Consider the following 19,854-nt stretch of genomic DNA (forward strand, 5'->3'; position numbering starts at 1 on the left):
AGGTTATCACAGCTGAGCCAAGAAAAAGGTCAGGAAAACTTTAGTTCAATATAGCGAAGTATCCAGGGACTTTGATTTTGTATTTTTAAAAGGATCTGGTTATTTTTTCTGAAAGCTGTTAAAGGGAAATTGATTTTCTCACATACTCCTTTTCTTCCCACTGTGCACTTGTGCAAATGTGTTAAAACCAGCGTGTTGTATCTTCAGGAGCACCATCATTCCCCTTTCCATTTCCCCCTCAAAGCTTAATGGGGGAAGGTTGGAAAAAAAGACAGAACATCTACATTTCTAACAGTTCCCTGTTTTATTGCAATACATCAAAGTAGGTTAATATTAAGTGTGTTACCAACATAAAATATTGGTGGTAAGTCATTTTTACATTGTTGACTGTTCCACCTTAAATATTTCTGTGCAAAAGAATCTACATCATTGTTCTGTAGCAGAGAATCTCTTACAATGTCCCCTACAACACTGAGGGCATTAAACAAAAGAGTGAGAAGAGGCAAAAAGCAGAATCTTTCCCCCACACGCACACTTGTCAGCTTTTATACTCTAAAACAAAAAAGTGATTACATCTATGCCATGCAAAACTGTACAATAATATTACAATGAAAAACCTAAAAAACATATTTTAAAAATAAATGATATGAAACTGTCATACATAAAAAGGCAGGTATAGCAACACTGGTTTGTTTGTGGATTTCTTCCCTGTAGATGACTGTCTCAAATGGAGAATGAAAATAAGTTGTACTGAGCTGCGGCTGGAATGAGAGGAGTTGGAATTCAGACTGGAAAGCCTGCAGCAAAGCGGCCTCTGGGGGTGTTTATCAAATAAATTGTGAACACAAAGTGCACAGAAGGGTGCTAACACTTTGTGTTAGTGCAGAAATTGTCCCATTTCCTCCATGGAACTCATATTAACAAAAGAACCCACAGCAGGAATTGCTATGTGCCACTTTGATTCTCAGACTAAGGCTCAGGAGCTGTGGGTACTTGTACTGCAGTAAGTTTTACACTTAATGCATTAATTTTAAATTAAACAGCATTCATAAAACGGAAAAGAAAACTTTTTTCCACCCTAGAGCATGTTTGTCCTGTCATTCAGGGTCTGGCCATGCAATACAACACAGGGCCAGAATCTGTTTCTCTGTTAATAATCCAACTGTTCTGTTTGGAAGGGCTGACACACTGTGAACCAGTTAGGTGCAGTTAAACTACATTTCTATAAATAAACTATGCTTTTTGGACTTTTTTGGTATGGCAAGACCCTTAACTTCCCTCTGCCGTATACCTGAGAATAACACACCTGTGTTGCAACTTATCAGAATCAAATCAAAGAGAGAACATTCCTGACTCAGTTTTGAAACTCATTTAAATGGGCAAAATGCACATTCATAACAAGCCACAGCAATTAATGGAGGGGAAAAGAAGCAACTACTTCACCACAGTCTCAGGAATGTTTTTTTGAAACCACCAGCTGTATTCTACAGGCCAAAGGCAAGAGAGAAGAGAGTACTGTAACCCTGCTTTTGGGTTTATGAAATGTGGAAGGAAGCCACATACCTGTGTGTGCACACGTGCAGGGGAAAACTATTTACCAAACCTATTCCATCCTATAACCTGGAATCCTTAGTAGCTGCCTGAATCTGTTAGATCCTTGTTGCCATCAAAAGAGAGGAAAAAAAAGGCAAAACCCCAATAACCCATCTGTTCAAGCACTGTCAAAAATGCAAACAAACACTTTCAGTCTCAGCCAAAAGGAAAAAAAAACAGCTAGATACACATCCTGTGTACAGAGAACGTGTGTCATGGTCAGGAATTCAGGGGGAGATTTTAAGCTCCCAGAACAAAACGCAGCCCTCGACTTGTGAAGCTGAAGCAGTGCTACAGTGCAAAGGAGCAAACATCAAACCTCAGATACAATTGCCTTGGAGATACCAGTCAAAAGTCTTACAGTTCAAATGACCAAGTTACTTTTCCTAGCCCAATGAGACTTTAGAAAGCTCAGCTGCAGTATGCATACCAACAAAAAGAGATGAGTGTGGTTTCAAACTGAGTCTGTAACCAAATGATCCCCAAAATATATAAAACTATTTAAGTCCTAGGCCAAATTTTCTCTTTTCAAATAAGTGATGTGGTCATTTGCTTTTCAACTGAGAGAACAGTTGCTGTTTCTCTTCTGAAGAGACAAGTATAAAAATGCACAGGACCAAACTGATGATTAAATATATCCTAGAGAAGACTGCTGAGGCTTAGACATTGTAGTGTACAAACCGTGTGGGCCTGTGGAGCTCTCATCCTCTGAACTTAGTGTTGGAACACAGCTGACCTATGCTCTGCCTGAAAATGCCAGGGGTTGGTATCAATAAATTGCAGGCACTGGAACGGAGCAAACACAGGGGTTTAGTCAATTTAATTGTTTGCTGTGTGGTGGCTCTTCAGGTTCCATTTTCAGATAGAGCTTTAGCACAACTGTGGAAAAAATAAAGTCCATGGAAAAGGATCCTGTGACCCTCTCTAGGGGACTGCCATGCAGGCTGCTCTGTCTTCAATGACTACTGTTTAAATGCCTTCTCTCAACATCAAAATAAGATTATTATTTAAATACAACATACAGTAAATACAAAACTAGTCTGCAAAGGCTTTGAAAAGTGTGTGGACATGCTTCACCAAAACAAGGGAATTGTGGGGAAAAAGCAGTGGCTATACTTGAAGCAATATGCAGCCTTTAAAAAGAAGCTGATGTGGAATTTCAATAATGCAAATAACGCCCTGCCTATCTGTCCCTCAGAAATACACAAACTTTTCTGGGAGGAATTACTTTCAGATGCTTTGCTGTTTGCTAAAGCTTTTAATTTCAAATGCCAGGCTTGCAAAAATAGTAGGTTTGAAGTGAAAACAAACAACACAACCAGCTTGCTACTCTGAAATACCCAAATAGGAGAGAGACGGGCTTTTGATATGATGGTTTCTACAATCATTGCTTGAATTCCTGTCCCAAAATAACACTGAATGAGCTTAAACTTGGATAAGCCTCTTGATTCAGAGTGAAAGAGAAATCTTACCTAGGAGACCCAGCATGATTAAATGGATTAGATGATCTGTGTCTTGTTCCCTATGTCACATTTAGATCATACCTGGAATTTACTGTACATGGTTTGAACTTACCTACAATTTCTATTAGGGAAGACAGAAACTGCAAAACTCCCAACACCTCTGTGTGGGTGAAACTCTACATAACTGTTGACTGCAAGAATACAGAATGGTTTAATGAGAGCCATAACAAGTTTCTGAAACCCACAAACCCCAATATTCTAAATACAAAAAGCCCTTATGTGTTTGAGTATGGTCATAGTATGAAGTCAGCAACAACACTACTGGGAAGAGAGGCTCATCCCGAATGAAAAGCACAATCTGCCTTGCTAACTAAGGAGAAGAGACATCTTCCTCTTACCATACATCTGTGTATCAGTTTTTCATTTATTCTGTCGACTGGGTGACCACTTCAGCTTTTTATTTATTTTTCCAGCTTCAGTGGGCTCTGCCTTCCACTGCAATACTTCCTGCCCTCCAACCTGCCCTGCTCTTGGAACCAAACAGCAGGTGAGCACATAGAAACAACTGCACATTGCACAAACTCACAGCACAGGTAGGGGGCAGAGGAAAACCAACCTTGCCAGTGCAGCAGTTGTGGGTCACCAGGCATCTCTGACTACCACAGTGTGAACAGTGTGAGGTCAGTCTTCAAGGTTCTTTGTTGCTACAGTGACAGCAAAGCCAGCCAGGGCCAGCTTTGGGCTAAGGGCACTCGTTTGGCTGATGTGTATTAGCAACCAGCATTTGGTAATGACAGTAAGAGTTTGCTGCTTAGGGATGGTCAAGGAGATGTGGAAGACTGCTCCCTTCTGAGCTAAACCTGCTCAAAGGCTGACCCAGGGAAACAGTTTTCCTGCTGAATCCAGCTGCATTGAACTCCCTTGCTGCCTGAAGGACCTCTCCTGTAGCTGCTGTAAGGCTCCAGCTCACGGGTGGCACGCACATAACCAGGGCAGCCACTGGGCTGACCGGCGCCCATGGCTGCTGGGACAGGGCCTTGCTGCCAACTGTCGTAGTTTCTGAAAAGGATGGGGACTATGAGGAAAACAGGAATTACAGCTTCAGTTCTGCTACGGCCAGAAGAAGAGAAGTGTTGTGAGAGCACTGCAGGGGCTGTCCCAGCAGTGCAGCGAGCGCTGCGCGCACGGAATCTCTGTCCTGTGGGAGGTTTTAGCCAGGCCTCCGAGTCTGTAAATCACCGAGCATGAAAACAGGGACAACACAAATCTTAAATTAAAGGCTTTCTTAAATAAGCATCCATCTTCTGCTGCATACACAATGCTTTTTTTCTTTGAATATATACATACGTATTTTACTCTAACATCTGCGTATTTATTTAAACTCTGTACTGTAGTAAAATATGCATCATTTTAATCAATAAGGATTTGCTGGCGACAATCAGATTGACATTCAAACGTGGTGGCTGAAAGCTTTTATGTGCCTCTGACATACTGATCATTCCCCATGGAGGGGAAGGGGTCTCTGTGCTACTTTTGTACAGTACAATGAGCTATTGTATGAAAACAAAATCCCTCTGAATTTTCTCTTGTTGACACTGGTCTGGTCTACTTACGCTACCTTTTGGGAAGTGGAAGGGGAGTGGGATAAATATGTCTTTAAAAATGAAGCAGCTGTAACCACAAAAATGAAACCAATACTAATACAAATCTACAGCATCTGGTATTTACCAACACCCTAGCTTTGCTCATTTGCTGCTGTCAGATCTGGGGAGCTGAGGCAATGCCAAACGGTACTGAAGGCGACCAGCTTTTACCTTCCTCTGTACCCCACTCCCAGATCATTTTCCGACAGGGAATGGGGAGGGTTAGGAGCATGAAGGTGAGAACTGGAGCAAGTGAAGGGGACAGCCATGGGGACAGCAAGCTGATGTGATGCCAAATCTGAATGCTGAAGCAGTTCATGAGTCCCAACTCACATGGTCAGAGCTCTCAAGGGAGAGGCTCTTGGTCTTGTGAGGAGAAACCGGGCTGGGAGGGCTGCTGAGGTTGGAGCTGTTCGATGCCGTTGAGTGTCTTGGAGAGTCAGAGTCCTGCAGCCCAGAGACACACAAGAACACCAGTAAGTAACAGGATAGCAAGTTTGAGAGTGTCTCAACAACAGTGACTGGATTCAAAGGCCTCTGCAGATTTTGCTTGTGTCCAAAAACACTGAGGGACCTTTTCTGGTCACAGTTTCCAAGGAGACCCGAGATTAAGTGGTCAGGTCACTCTGCTTTCACCAGGCATAAGTGATACTGACATAAGGACACAGCACCAGTGGGATTCTGGCAGTCTATGTGTTGCCAAGGGTTGCTTGGCCAGCAGAGTGTGCAGCTTCAGGCTGCCTGTGAAGCCACAACAGCTCCTGCCTTTTCACAGATTATGTTCTTGCACTAAAATGAGAAATCTTTGTGGCTCCATCACAGCTCCCTCTTGTATGTCAGCCCCAGGGTATCAGTTCAAACACCCTGTTGAGTTACTTGGATCTTCCAAAGTACAGCAGACTGCAACTCTGAGTCTGAATTTGGGCTGACAGCTGCCTTTCAGCTTCAGTTGGCAGGATATATCCAGTACCATGAAAAGCCTGTGTGACCTCTCATTTTCACACTCCTCGGTAAGGAAATGGGTTGGGGAAGTTTTGCAGGCCAGCTTCAGGTTGAACCCTCCCATGTAAAACATTCTTGGCTGGAGGGACTGAGTTTAGCACTAGGCAGGATTTCAGTCTTATCATAATGACAGTCTCGACTGCACAGAATAGAAATTATTAAATCCAGTTCCTGCTCTCAATGAAATTATAATTCTTAAATTACCTTGTTAACATCTGAGTACAAAATGTCTCCTGTGAAATAGTTGCCAAGATAGCTTATGAATCTTTGCACATAAAGGCCAAAAGGAATATCAGCACTTCAAGCTGTGATATGCCACTATCAAGCTGTTACTCTACTAGGCCTGTATTTGGGGGAGCCTTGCTACCCACACATCTCCAGGTAAGGAATGCAGAGAGCTTTTTCTGCATCTTAAATACCAGGACCAGCGTTGACACTTTGACCAAAGTCTGTTCTAGCTTGAAATACAGGAAATCCATCTCTCCACTGTCATTGACTCCCAAACTTGTAGCCAACCCCCTGACACGATTGAACTGCCTCACCTTTATCTACACCCCTAAGGCTTCTCCTCCTCCTGCAGTCACTCACCTCTCGCTCGTAGTCCCTTGTGGGTGCATCACTGCCTTGGTCCAGGCCCCCTGAGGACAGGGACCCGTCTGAGGGCGATGCCATGGGCTGGCGCTTTGCTCCGTAGCTCCCTCCCGAGAATTCCCTGCGCAAAGCACTGCCGTTCTGTGCAGACGATCCTACAAGAGAGGAATCAAACTGATTCTGAAACTACAGACCCCACTCAACGCACCAGTAGCTTGTGCAACTGTTTCTCTGGCTAGTCCTGCTTTCCTGCAGCATGTCCCAAGCTCATGGCTTGCAGACTGTGTGGGCTTTTATTCTGGCTGCTGCAGTTCTTGTGGATTGTGCAGTCAGATTGTCCCTTGGCCATCTTACACCTGTCAATGTAAGAACATTTTACCCAGTCACCGTGTTCCCGACAAAGATGGCAGTATAGAAACAGCTGTGGTGGCTGCCTAATTCCAGTGACCTCTTTCAATGCAATGCCGCTCTTCCATTCCAGCAGCCAGTTCTCTACTGCTTTATCTTTGCAATAGTGGCAAGAGAGGCATGGAGAGCTACACACAGCTCAGCAACAAAATTAATAACCATGGAGCTTGTGAACAACTTGCCACTGATTTAAAACACTTGAGCAGGAGTAAAGCAGCCCCAGGGCTAAGAACGTAATTTGAATTCTAACATCAATTAAAAAAACTTGACAAATTACAAATGCGGGACTCTCAAAAGCACTACCTGCTTATTCACGTGCACCTTTGAAAGCAAGACTAAAATGCTCTGCTGGCCCTCGGCAGCAACACAGTCAGCCATCACTTCGGAAAATCCTCATCCAGCATGGACAGAAGCAACTGCAGGCAGCCCTTTCCCCGAAACACTTGTGCCCAGCCCCCAAAGCAACGGAGCTCTGTTTGCTTACGTGCTGCTAACCCGCTGCTCGCACTCATGGATCGTCCTGGCTCCGTGCGGGATTTGGTGATCGATGGGATGCTGACGGAGCCACTGAACACCGTCCGGCTCTCCTGGGGCCGAAGGTTCTGAAATGCACACACACACGACACATTCACTTATCCACTGCTAACTCAACCTTGTGATTCCGTGTTGTAAGGCCCCAAAACACATGAAACCCCCAACCTTACCAGAGCTGAGTATCTGGGCAGCAAGTCAGCAAAAATTGCAAAATAATATTCTGCAGTTTAATGCAGAGACTGGCAGCGCACACAACGCGGCAGTGAAGTGCTGAATTACATGGACATATGCAGGCAACTGAAAGAATACATGGAATAATTCCAGAATTTCCCTCAAAGGATGGCTTGCAAGCCTAATTAAGCTACTGTAGATATATTCAAGTTACACTGCATAACACCTTCCTTCTGAAGCTTCTAAGGATCTCATTACAATTTCTCTTTGATGCCATTGCTTGTGCCATGACTGTATAAGTTGATACAATATCCAGGTTAATCCCTAATGCTTGCAGAGTTATGAATAGATAGTGGATCAATCTGTATAGCAATTACTTATGAAATTCCAAAGGTGTTAACAACATCCCTCCAAACCTACACTAGTTGAGCTAAAGTGAGAAGCAGCCTCCTGTTTCCAGCCTGTTCAAAGAGGAGGACCAGAGCACATGCCACTGTTTTCCTACATATTCTGATTATTGCTCTTATTTTGAATCCTGAGAGTTCCAGTGTGATTTTCTAAATTATTCAGTTACTGGACTGAAGTGGTCCTTTACTGAGGAGATAAACCACAATTTCCCTACTTGATACAGTAGTTCCTCAAACACAAGTTGTCTTAAAAAGAGTACTTGGAAGGGAGTTCTGGGAGATTTTATTTTGCTTCTGTTAACCTAGAGCTGACCTTAGGGGAGAAGACTTCTCAGATTATTTAGCCCCTCCATCTGTGTATGAGCTGGCTTCCTAGCCCAGAGGGATTTGCCCATGTGTGTCATTTCAGCTCTGGCTAAATATGAGACCTCGTCCTGCTCATCAACAGAATGTGATTTGCACTATTAAGCCAATACCATTAACTGGGATTAGGTTCAGGGAACCTTCATAGATGCACAATGTGAAAGAAATGCAGGTATCTTTAAGAATTACTTCCTCTACCCTTACAGCCCGCCCCAGCAATAACTGTTTGTTTCTTCCTATTTAATTATTTCCCCATCCTCACAGTGAGAAGAAGTAGCCATATATAAAACAACAGCTGCAACTGTAGTGCTTCTTTAAACTAGGATGTTAACGGAAATTTCAGACCAGAACAAAGATTCTACCCCCACAAGGATATTCTCAGAGAACCCTTGTACTACCCATGTCTCTATCTATATTTTAAAATGGGTAATTAAATTGAGGTTTTGTAAGAAACAGATTTTATACAGGTCAGACTTCATCAGATAAATTTTACCAACCTGCTGCCAAATCCAGTCTTACAATGATCCTTGGAATCATTGCTCTGACAGGCCCCTTTGATCTTACAAGCAACTCTTGGCTTTTCATTCTTCTCCCAGGGTGCCAGAAATGGCTGATTTTTAATGTGCAGCAAGTAAGAATTAAAATCTCTCGTCTGTTCCCAGATCCCTTACAAACACCAGCAAAAGAGAATCAGAGACCTTACCAATGAAAAAGCCCTTTTTACTTCTCCCTTCTTCCACTGCTGCACCATGAGGATTTATAACTAAATGCTTGAAACAGTCTCTTAAATTATTTGTGGGATTATATTCTGTCTCTTGCTTAGCCTCCCCTCTTCTTTTTTTTTTTTTTTGTTTTTATACACGAATAACCAACCTACTTTGTAGTACAAAATACGGAGCTCCTGCTTTTCCTCCATGCCATAAACTGAGCTGCAGAGTTTGAGCATCGTGGCTGTACCTTACCACGGAGGATCACTTCCCTGACAATACACAAAGGAGCTGAGGGACTGAGGGATGAGTTACTGCTGTGTTTTGAGAAGGAAAGAAAAGCCAAGTGCAGCACTGGCTTTAGCACGTGTGCACTGGGTGTTAGTACACTGGGGCTGCAAGGCTGCTATAAACCTACAGAGGTTTGTTTTGCAAAGAGAACAATTATGTTTAATGATAAGGTGATTAACCTCCTTCAGAGTGACTGAGCAGACAACATACAGGCATCAGGGGAAGGAGGGAATGGGTGGGTGCACAAAAAAAGACTCATTTGTTTTAACAGTGTGCTCTAAAGATGATTATTTTTCGTGACCTCAGTTCGCAACGTCCATGTAATTCCTTGTAGAAAGTCTCTCCACAAAGCAAATGTTTCATTGTTCTTTGTTCTAAAAATAAAATAAGCACATGCCAGGGATGCTGGCATTTTGGACCAAACCTCCTGGAAGTGCTGTGCACATGATGCAGGAAGGGGATTCAAAGGAAAATAAATGGCAGTTATTAGCAATAGTTATAAAGCAGCACAACGCAGCAGGTTAAAAACACAGAAAACAAAAGGAAACCTGAGCTTGCTTTAGAGACAAAAACCCCTCATTTCGAGCAACAATTCAAATCCTAGTAGGAAAAATCATCCCCACTGCTGGACCAAATGGAGAAAGATGAAAGAAGTGGGGGCAAAAGCAGCAGCAGAGAAGCTGCTGCTGAGCAAAGTGTATCACTGGGAAACAGGGTGAGAGGCCCAGATTAGTTCAGAGCATCCCATTCCAGCTGGAGAATGGAGCTCTGGGTGCAATCGCTGCCAGAGTTACAAAGCCTCTGGTCCTTCTCCAGCTCCCTGGGCATCTTCTCCAGCACTGGGATGAGGGACAGGGTCTGACTGGACAGGTACAGCACCCACAGGAACTGCTCTGCTTCTGTTTCTCTGTCCATTGTGTTGCTTGGTCTTGTTTTGGGGTTTGTTTTTGTTTTAAAGTACTGCTCTGTTCATCACACCATAAAACTCAGCTTTCAACTCTTCCATGAAATAATATGACAAACTCTAAAAGCCTACTTTAACAAGTCAATTTTCAACTCCGCCATGGATTCCATGCTGTCCTGGTTCCAATATCCAATCCTACCTGGGACCATGGCACCCTTCTTACACTAAGATCTCCAAACACAAAGGGAGGAGGGACAGACATGAAACCAAACTCACAGCGTGGCTTGCCATACAGCTTCCAGCACCTCTACCCTCAAGCCACAAAGCAGACAAACACTTTTCCTCACACAAGACTAAACCTCTAGTGCTCTAAGGAGCTAACAGGGCAGGATCTCAACACTGCAGGTTGCCCATTTCACTCTTTTCCCCTCCAGTTTATGCTAGGAGGCTGCAACATTAGGATGAAGGATGCTCCTAAAGAAAAAATTGAGAGTTATTGTCTGAAGCACCAGAAGTCATTCCTTACTGATCCCAGGGAGACTACTCACATGAGAAAGAGAAGGTAGAGAGGGTCACAGTCCGGTGATACATCGCTGCATATTAAACACAGACAATTGTATAGTACAGTTGGATTAAAATAACCCTGTTACAACCAGAACTGAAATACAGCTTCAGTGACCCTATAATGACCCTCTAGGACAGAAACAGCTTTCAATTCAACTTAACAACTTTTTTTTTTTTTTTTTTTTTTGCATTTCAACAGAGCATTCCTCTCATGTATTAATGGCTGTGACAACTGGGACCTCACAGCAGGGACACACAACCATGCATGTAACCAGTCAAAGCTCAGCTGTGCAAATTGGTTTTGGAGCCATAAGGAGAAGATTTCTTCTCATTTCCTTATGTTTTTCTCCTGCATTTTAAAATTCTGTCTAGTGCTAGATGCAGGTATGTTTCCAAAACCCTCCCAGTGACAGGGCTCCAGCACAGCAGCCCAGAGGCACTCAAAGCAGCCTAGCAGTGAAGGTTTGCCAGAAATCAAGAGCAATGTTCCCATGACAGCAATGGGCATGGCCTGGACCCACACAAATCCTGAGCAAACAGCATCACACACATCTACCTATGGGTTATTCCTGATTTATCTGTCCCATGAAGAGCTGCAGCCCCCAGCATGGTACACAGCTGTGATGCACTGCAGGTACCTGTGTGCCTGCTTCACTTTGGTTTGTATTTCTACAGGGCACAGCAACCCTCAGGTAGGCAGACCTGGATGCACAAGAAAAAAAGGAAAGACCACTTCCATCCTTCCAATCTACATTGCAACTGGAAGGATGCCTACAGAACAGCATCCTACCTCAGCCTCTGCCTAAAAGTACCAGAGTTAAGAGGATCTACATCAGCAAGTTGTCATCATCTTCAATTTTTATCCTGTTTCTACGTGTTCTAATTTCACTTATTTACTTTAACCTAGAAACTGCTTGAGGCACTAGCTGTGTCTGTCTCCTTCCACCTGTGCACAGTACTGTGCACAAATTCTCACATTCCACATGAATTCATCATAAACAAACAGCTTGAAATCTTGGTCCAACTCAGATCCAGAACCTCTTCCTAATTCAACCTGGTACGCAGCACTCTGACTGCTGGAGGATGAACATTGTGGAACAGAGAACTTATCATTCAAAATTCCCACATCCTTTCTAGTGATTAAAAATCTTATTCTCATAGCAAAAGGTTCAGCCCAAACTCTTCTTGTTTTTCTAAGGCCATGAAGTGTCTGTTTCTTGGTTTGTCAGAGCTGTGGGGAGACTCCAGCTGGTAGCAGAAAGTAAATTGTCTGGGATAAAAGGAAGTAGAGGGGTGAAGGAACAGCTTACAAGGGGTTTTCTCCCACGTTAATAGCCAGGCAAAAGAAAAACCACACAGTGTTAGTAGAATGAGCACCTGACTCAGCCGTTCATACCCTCAGAGTGACAAAGTCTGGAGTACCGAGGACAGAGCGTGGAGGCGGGGAAAATGCAGGGTTTATGGAATCATAAGAGAGGAATTTTTCAGCTGAATTAACAGTCATGTGGTAGATGTGCTCGAAGTTGCTCGGAGAGGAGATCAGACGGGAGTGATGATGAGGGAATTGGTAAGGGGAACGCTGCTATCAAAGACAACAGAGAGAAAGCAATGAAGGATGGTTGTACAGGTTACACTGGCATCAGCAGTTCCACAAGAGCAGTGAAACACGGAGCAGGGACAGCAGACAGCAAACCCTGCTGGCTGTCAGCACACAGGGGCTGACACTACCACCCCCAGTCCTCTGAGCACCTTCCTGACACAGAGTCTGATGGGCCTGCTGCCCTTGCTGTTGGCTAAAACATTAGAAACAAATCAAACTTTTAACTCATTGGGAATCGATTCTAATATTTATTATTTTTTGATATTTCAAAGAGCACCACAGTTGTAAAAGGTGCATTACAGACAGTTGAGAAGCATCAGATCCCTGCCTTGAGGAGCTTACAATCTAAAATAGACATAACACAAACAAAGGAAGGTGAACACAGGTGAGGTGGTGTGGGGAGAAGAAAAGATGAGCATACACAGCAGTTAGAGATCGGTAAGAGATTTCCTTCTGTTATTCATGCATTTTAGCGATTCCATTAAAATCATCACCCGTACAACAAACAGAGAGTATTTCCAACAGGAGGGAACAGTGTTTTGACAGGGTGGGGACACAGGCTGTGTGGGAAGGTGAAGGGGTTAGTGTCAGACCACTGGGGTAAGTCTCTTTCTGCTGAGAGGTGACCAAGCCCATGTCCTGCTCTACCCTGGCTCAATCCCGACAGTGCCGAGGGGAGCCGACGCTGCCATCCCTGCAGAGGATTAGGCCCTTCCTCAGCACATAAGGTGTGAAAGCACTGGGAAATTCAAATGCTTGCAATAGGTCAGCTGAGCAGTGTGCTGCCAAAGCCTGACCTGAAGAAGGAGAGGGGAGGAATAACCCTGCAAATTAAACAGGAATGGTTTCTAACTCATCTCTATGGAATGTGCTAACACAAGTGCTCGTATAATTTAAAGTCCTCTAAATCCAGATTTAATGAAAGAGATTTTCAAGGCTTGGTTTCCCTCCCTGTGCCATCTGTACATGCTCAGTCAGCCTGCAGTGGGCTGGTTTCCTATGGACACCAGCAAACCAGAACACCTTTTCTCCTTTCCAACTTCTAAGTTCCTCTTCCCTTTGTCCAACTCATTTCATCTCCTTAAAACAGGTATTTCTGAGTTAATTAGAAATGTTAGGACTTAAAATATAAAATATGGTAAAAATATAGCTTACCCCTCCACTAAACCTAAGGCACTACTTTTTGTATGTGGAACGTATTAAAGTCTGGAAGAACATTAAGTCACATCCCAATACATATTATATCAAACATTATTGTTACTGTTATCTTCATTTCAGCTGGTAAAATCCAACTTTTTAAAATACACGGTTATTATGAGGCTTTGCCTGTTAACCAAGACATCAATTACCACATTATGGCATATAAGACATAATATACATTAAATTGTTCTTAGTAACTTTAGCAGCATCTAAATATCAGTACAAGAAGCCACCATTCCAAAATGGTCCAGGACAGCAGACTTTGCTGACTTCTCTGCAGAGAACTGGTAGCAAAGCCAGCTACATTCCTAAATGCCAATAAGGGAGATATGACAGTGTCTAAAACCACAAGCTAAAAAGCAGAGGGTAGGCCAGCTGCAGATCATGAAAATATTTAGCCAGCATTCATGAATGTGAGAAAGCCACGATATGGCAACATTTTAAAAATGATACTCCATGGAACTTTCTCCATAGACTCCACCATTAGATGCATGCATGGGGGTCCCACTTTCTTTAAAGAATACCAAATATAGTTAAGTATTCATTTACTCTAAAAGTTTCTCAATTGAAACAAGCAAAGCTTCACACATCACCTAGAATGGAAGTAGAATGGCTCATGTATAATGAGGTCAAACTGAAGCATAATGTTCAAATATAATGGCAGTCAAGACCAGCTTTTGTATATAAAAATACTTAGGCATGCAGAATATGAAAGCAAAATCAATCCTGTACATCTGATGTACACAGAGAGGTGGTCTGTGCTGCAGTAAGTGCAGTTCCAGATTTCAGATCTTCACTACAAAGGAGCATCCACGATAAAGTGGCTTCAGGGGACAAGAGGGCAGAAGGGAGGCCAGACTGTACGGCCAGGTTAATTGGTGACAGGCTGCTAGGGAAGAAAAACATGTAAACAAATAAGTTTGGGGATACACTAACAGGAACGATTCCAAATTGTATAAAACAAGACAATGACCCAGATCCACATCAATAAAACACAAATATGTACTGATTACTGCTCTGCTAATAGGAGAGGCACTCTGGTTTCTCGTATGTTGCAGCCCACAAACTTGTGCGCCAAAGGCAGACTGTGAGTCCTCACCATGAAGAAAAGAAGGATGCAAATTTACAGTTGCCAGAAACCCCCTAAATCTGATTTCTCTCTGAGCCTTGGGCATGGCTCTGCCCTAACACCAGGGCTCTACTGAAGTCAAGGGTGGCTGTTCATGGAGAGAACAATGTGGGACTAGGCCACTTCCCACAAACACAGAGTGTCTGGTGCATACCAAGAAAACTGTAAAACACTGGAGAACAACACACAGAGAAAGCATCTCTCCCCCTCACATGGCTGCACCAGCAAGGGCAAACAAACAGAAATGTTGTACACAAACTGGTACCTGATTCAACACATCAGATTGTGCAAAAGGTTTTAAACACTCCCTTTATTCCAGTTACAACACAAATTAAACTCTCTACAGCTGGTATTTTAAAAGACATTAAAACAGTTTAATTAAAACAGTGGCGGGCAGAGAGCAAGCAGGCTCTGCACCTACCAGGCCAGGCTTAGGGCAGCACAAGTGCAGGTCCCCAGCTGCCCACAGACACAGCCCAGCCACCCATCAAGGGCCATCACTACCAATTCTAACTCTGCTTCTCTCAGTTCTTGGCATTTCCCCTAAAAAAGGCAGTGGGGCTGAAGAGGTTAGTTTTTTTCTGATTCATATTGAATCTATGAAGTGAATATGTGTATATTAATGAATAAATATAAATACATACATATACCTAAAATTGTCATTTGCTTTATAAAGTTCACCCATGTGTGCTAGGTAAAAGCTGGGCTGAGCTGGCTCTTGAGCTTGTGACAATCTCATTCAACACAGAGATTAAAATATCTATTCTCTATTAGAAGCTATTTATACCTAAGGACCCTTTTGCCCATACAGCACTATACTGACTTCTGTGGAAGCTCAATGCTGGGTGAAATGTTTCTATTGGTAGATCCAGCCAAATTTGAAGGTGCTCAAATAAACCAGAAGAAACTGCTAATGAAAAGTCCCACATCACTCTTTTATGCACTTTCTGCATTGCAGTACTCCATAAAAAAAGAAGCTGTACTACCTAAAATAGTTCGAAGAAGAGAATTTGAGAAGACTATTAGCCTTGCACTGCTTGCTACCCCCTGCCTCAGCCCCAAAAATGTATTTTACCATTCACTTCCACAAACAAGAACAGGCATTCCCAAAGTAAAGTGCTGCAATCTTTCCCAAAGTTTGTTAAAAATAAATACTTTCTCTTCTGAACCACACTATATTAAAAAATACAAATAAGATGTTCCAGCTGCAAAACTAGGACACAATCTTAGCAGCACAGAACCCCCCCCCCTGCCCCCAGTTTTTTCACCTTTTGGGAATAAGGTATGCAACTGGTGAAATAATTCCATGTCCTGGAAAAGGAACCACCTTACAGATGAACTATACACAGGATTGGTTGATTATTCTTTACCTTGTGTACTGATTCTCCAGGAAACATTGTCTGTTTCCATGCCCTCTTCTGATTCTAAATTTCTTTCCAATAAAACATTAGACTCTATACATAACCGCAAATGCCCACACAACTCCCTTGTCTTCTATTTTTGTGCCCAAGAAACAAAGTTCTTAGTCTGGAATTGATTAAATGGAAACTCAGTCCAGGCAAATACTTTACAGTAAGCTGTTGGAAAAGAAAAAGCTGCCTGAAGTTGCTCTTGACAGAACATTTATTTCCTAATTTCAAGTTACATTTTCAAATTCACACACTTTTCAAGTCCCATGCTTGATGCAGTTCTGCACCAATTAAGTTAAGAATACAAACACAACATGACATTGCAAGGAACCAACAGAAAAATACACAACAAATTTGCTTTGTCTTGCAGTGACATCCCCCAGCATTAAGATTGATACTTACTTGCAAAAAGGTTTTAATAATAACTTTTAAAAAAGAAGCTGCAGCAGTGGTTGCATATTGTACACATTTTCTAATTCTTCTCACCACTTTTAAGTGTTGAAAGTGACTCATTAATTTTTTTCAAAGCATCATATTGATTGGTAATAGCACAGTACCAGTCCTAACTTGAAACAGGACCTGTGAGCTAATACAAGGCAAGTGCAATTAGAATGGGTTCAAAGCTGAAAGCCATTGAGAGATGACATTGTTGAAGAAATGATAAAAAAATCCCCTTCTATTGATAGAATCATTCTTTGTTTTACACTTGTCAGATGTGGGGCTTGATTAAGAGTCCTTGCAGCTTTTGAGCCAAGAACTTTCAATTATTGATGGTGTGACACAGGATGACTTCTGCTCTACCTACAGAGGTAGCAGATTACTTTCTCTGCTTGAGAAGAGCCACAAGTATTTTAGAGAACTTACCAGAAATGGAGAAATGAATAAAGGCTCTGATCTACATCCTGCCCTGAAGCAAATGATCATTCTCTGTCTAACATTAGACACATGCAATCTTGTATCCAGGTAAGAGAAACATATCTGCCAACATCTCTTGGATTTGTCATGTGTTTTCTCGGAACATTCCTTCCTTATGTGCTCATTTATAAAAATGATTATAATTTATAAAAATACACACATACAGTACTGATTTTTTCTCATTACAATGAATATATTTGTTATTGAGAGGCTTCTCAGAGTGTGTCTAATATGAGCTTTAAAATAAATCAAAATGCAGACTTTACAGTCAAGTGCAAAATAAAAGTACCATTTGCTTCAGAAGTGAGGTAAAATGAGTATCCAAAGACCAGAGATTGGACTCCTAAACTCCTGCAACTGCATGTTGAGCTTTACTTTCTAGTCTTATTTTTGTTTCCTTTGCACTTTTCAGCATCAGAAAATCCCAATTCAGCATCTACTTCCTGCTTTCTGCACAAACTCCAAGTAGTAACCATGATCATTTTAGACAGCAGATCTGTGCTAATGCCTGAGTGTTATGCTGGAACAAATTTAATCTGTTTTTATCGTAACAACTCATCTTTCTTACAGTGCTAATTAGCTTCTTCTGAATCACATCTGTGTCACCATGGATGTGCTTAGAAAACAATACAGAACACATAAACACACAAAAGATGCTCAAGATAGCTTGAAGCAAGCAGTATGGTACTTCTTTATGAGCAAAGTATCAATTAGTCTTTGCTCATCACAGATTTCAGTAACTTCCAAGTGATTACTTCCTACATGAGGTTTTATGGTAATGAACATGTGCTATTACATGATTTCTTTTTCCATTTTTCAACTTAAAAGGTTAGTTTTTATGCAAGAAGTTCTGTTTCACTGAGACTACTTAATTTGGAGAAAACAGGAAAGGTTGGCATGCATGTTTGGCATGGAAGGAAATTTAAGCAGTAAACACTATTGAATTGCTACAGGAAAACAGGCTGTAAAGAAATAGGCTAAGTTGGTGCTACAGATGGGAGGAGAAAAAAGAAACTGAACTAAAGTTCACCAAGAAAGGAATTTCTCTTTCCATACCCACAAGAGCACAGGCTCAAATCATGTCAATTTTGCCCCTTCATATGGGTCATAAAAATTATCATCAACACTGTAACCTGTCTTAAAACTCCAGAGGTATCAGTCACTCCTCTTCCTCCTCTACTCAATGCCTGTCATGCTCCTTGCTTAAATTTTATTACATACAGCAGAGCATTTTTAGCTCCATTCCCCTCGTTACACTGCTCCTGATAGGAAACACGTCACTGATTATACATTAAAATTGCACTTGTTTTACTCTCACTTATTTGCAGCCTCTGCAGCAGTCAGTCACTCTCACATGTCCTTTTCTACTTACCATTGGGAGGTCTTTGAGAATCTGTATGCCATCTCCTGGACCCATATGTGCTATGTGGTTAAAATTAGTTGGGTTAGAAATTAACTTATTTCTCATTTCTGGATCACGTAGCATCTCCCTGGAAGAGAAGATACTTTGTTTAGGTATTTCCTTCGAGGTGAGGATGGGCATTTATAAAACACTTACAGCTTTGATCATCAGCTATTTCCAAATGGAAATTAACCAGTCTTTTCCAACCTAAACAATTCCATGAGTCTATGACTCTATTTAACCATGCTAACAGTGATAAATCCCTGCTGTCAGTGGAGAAGGTTCCAGCCTGAAGAGAGGGCAAGGGGCCAGGATAAAAGAATGCTGTTTGCAGCTTAACAGCCCATGCCCAATAGTTACTAACATTCACAGAATGATCTGATAAAAAGCTCTGTAAGATGAGTAAAAACCAAACTTACTTGTGATATATTACAAAGTAGAGATGAAAATGAAGTATAAATTATGAAAATAGAATTAAAATAATACTGCAGTACCTTTCTCAGTGTGTGGTCAGAATTAAAAGCTCTTCAAAATGGCAAGGATGCATTTCAGAACTCAGAATAAATAAAATTTTAAAGAGACTAAATGTCCATCAACTTAGAAAAGGCAAGAACAAGAAATGGAATTTTATCTCCACTGCATACACTTGTTACTTTCCTTTGAGCCAAAAAGAAAGACAAACTGGGAGCAAACCAAGGGTATAAGATGCTGGAAAATAGAAAAATGAAATACTCAGTTCTTGAAGTGTGGCTTAGCACAGTAGCAGGTCACTTCTAGTGAGTGACAGCAAATGGTCAATAACATCCTCTGCAAACACTGCCAGTAGTGCGGACCTGTTTTTGTTGCCATTTAGGGAAGTATTTGTAACCTGCTAAACACTCCCTTCAGAAATACACCCTGAAGTCCTTTGTCCCCTGAAGAGGTGAATTTTGTGAGCTTTATATAAACTCTATGTAGTTAAATCTATAAGTCAAAGAAACAGATGTCCTGGAATACTGCTGAGAGGAAAATCTCCTTCAGAAAGAAAAGCAGAACCAGAGTCTGAGAATAATTAATCCAAATGCATAGTTAGCAAAGTAATCTCCTTTTGCGAAGTGTTTATTGGAGAACTGGATATATACACAGTGCATGTGCACACCTATGCACCTACATACATTATGTGGAGGCATGCATTCCGAATTACAGCTGTTTCATACAATTCATCTGAACTAATTGTGCATCCAGTGCATATCCATGTCCAAACCGGAACTGACACAAGTTAAACACTGAGGATTAACAGGGTAGAGACAGGAACCCCTGAATGGCCATTCCAGAAAGCCACACATGAAGCGCAACACTGGCATCAGTCAGTGTCCATCAGGGCCTACAGGCATGGACAGAGGACAAGTACAGGTGGAATACCGACCTCCTCTGCTGCATCCTCTCCTCCTCGGGCACGCGGAAGGAGTAGCGCCGCTTGTTGTTGATGTTCCGAACCATCTGCTTCCGGCTGTTGTCTGATGTCTCAGGCACCACCAGCTCATCCCCCTCTGAAACCAGCACAAAGATGGGGATGCAG

The 19,854-nt window shown here is 42.1% G+C and overlaps 1 protein-coding gene across 4 annotated transcripts in view; it reads right to left on the bottom strand.

The window, feature by feature from the left end:
* Positions 1 to 285: 285 nt before the first annotated feature.
* Positions 286 to 19,854, bottom strand: part of CDC42BPA (CDC42 binding protein kinase alpha) — a 179,699-nt gene continuing 160,130 nt past the window's right edge. For 2 of the 4 annotated variants that reach the window (XM_053972807.1, XM_053972806.1), the window contains 6 exons: positions 19,702 to 19,825; positions 18,267 to 18,384; positions 7,185 to 7,302; positions 6,290 to 6,447; positions 5,033 to 5,146; positions 286 to 2,379 (listed from right to left, as the gene is read on the bottom strand). In XM_053972807.1, the coding sequence (XP_053828782.1) occupies positions 2,308 to 2,379; positions 5,033 to 5,146; positions 6,290 to 6,447; positions 7,185 to 7,302; positions 18,267 to 18,384; positions 19,702 to 19,825 (704 nt within the window). In that variant the 3' untranslated portion in view covers positions 286 to 2,307. Of the gene's footprint in view, positions 5,147 to 6,289; positions 6,448 to 7,184; positions 7,303 to 18,266; positions 18,385 to 19,701; positions 19,826 to 19,854 lie in introns of all 4 variants that reach the window. The other 2 variants (XM_053972809.1, XM_053972808.1) reach the window with 1 other exon arrangement.

This window comes from Vidua macroura, chromosome 3, assembly GCF_024509145.1.
Source record: "Vidua macroura isolate BioBank_ID:100142 chromosome 3, ASM2450914v1, whole genome shotgun sequence".
Classification (NCBI taxonomy): domain Eukaryota; kingdom Metazoa; phylum Chordata; class Aves; order Passeriformes; family Viduidae; genus Vidua; species Vidua macroura.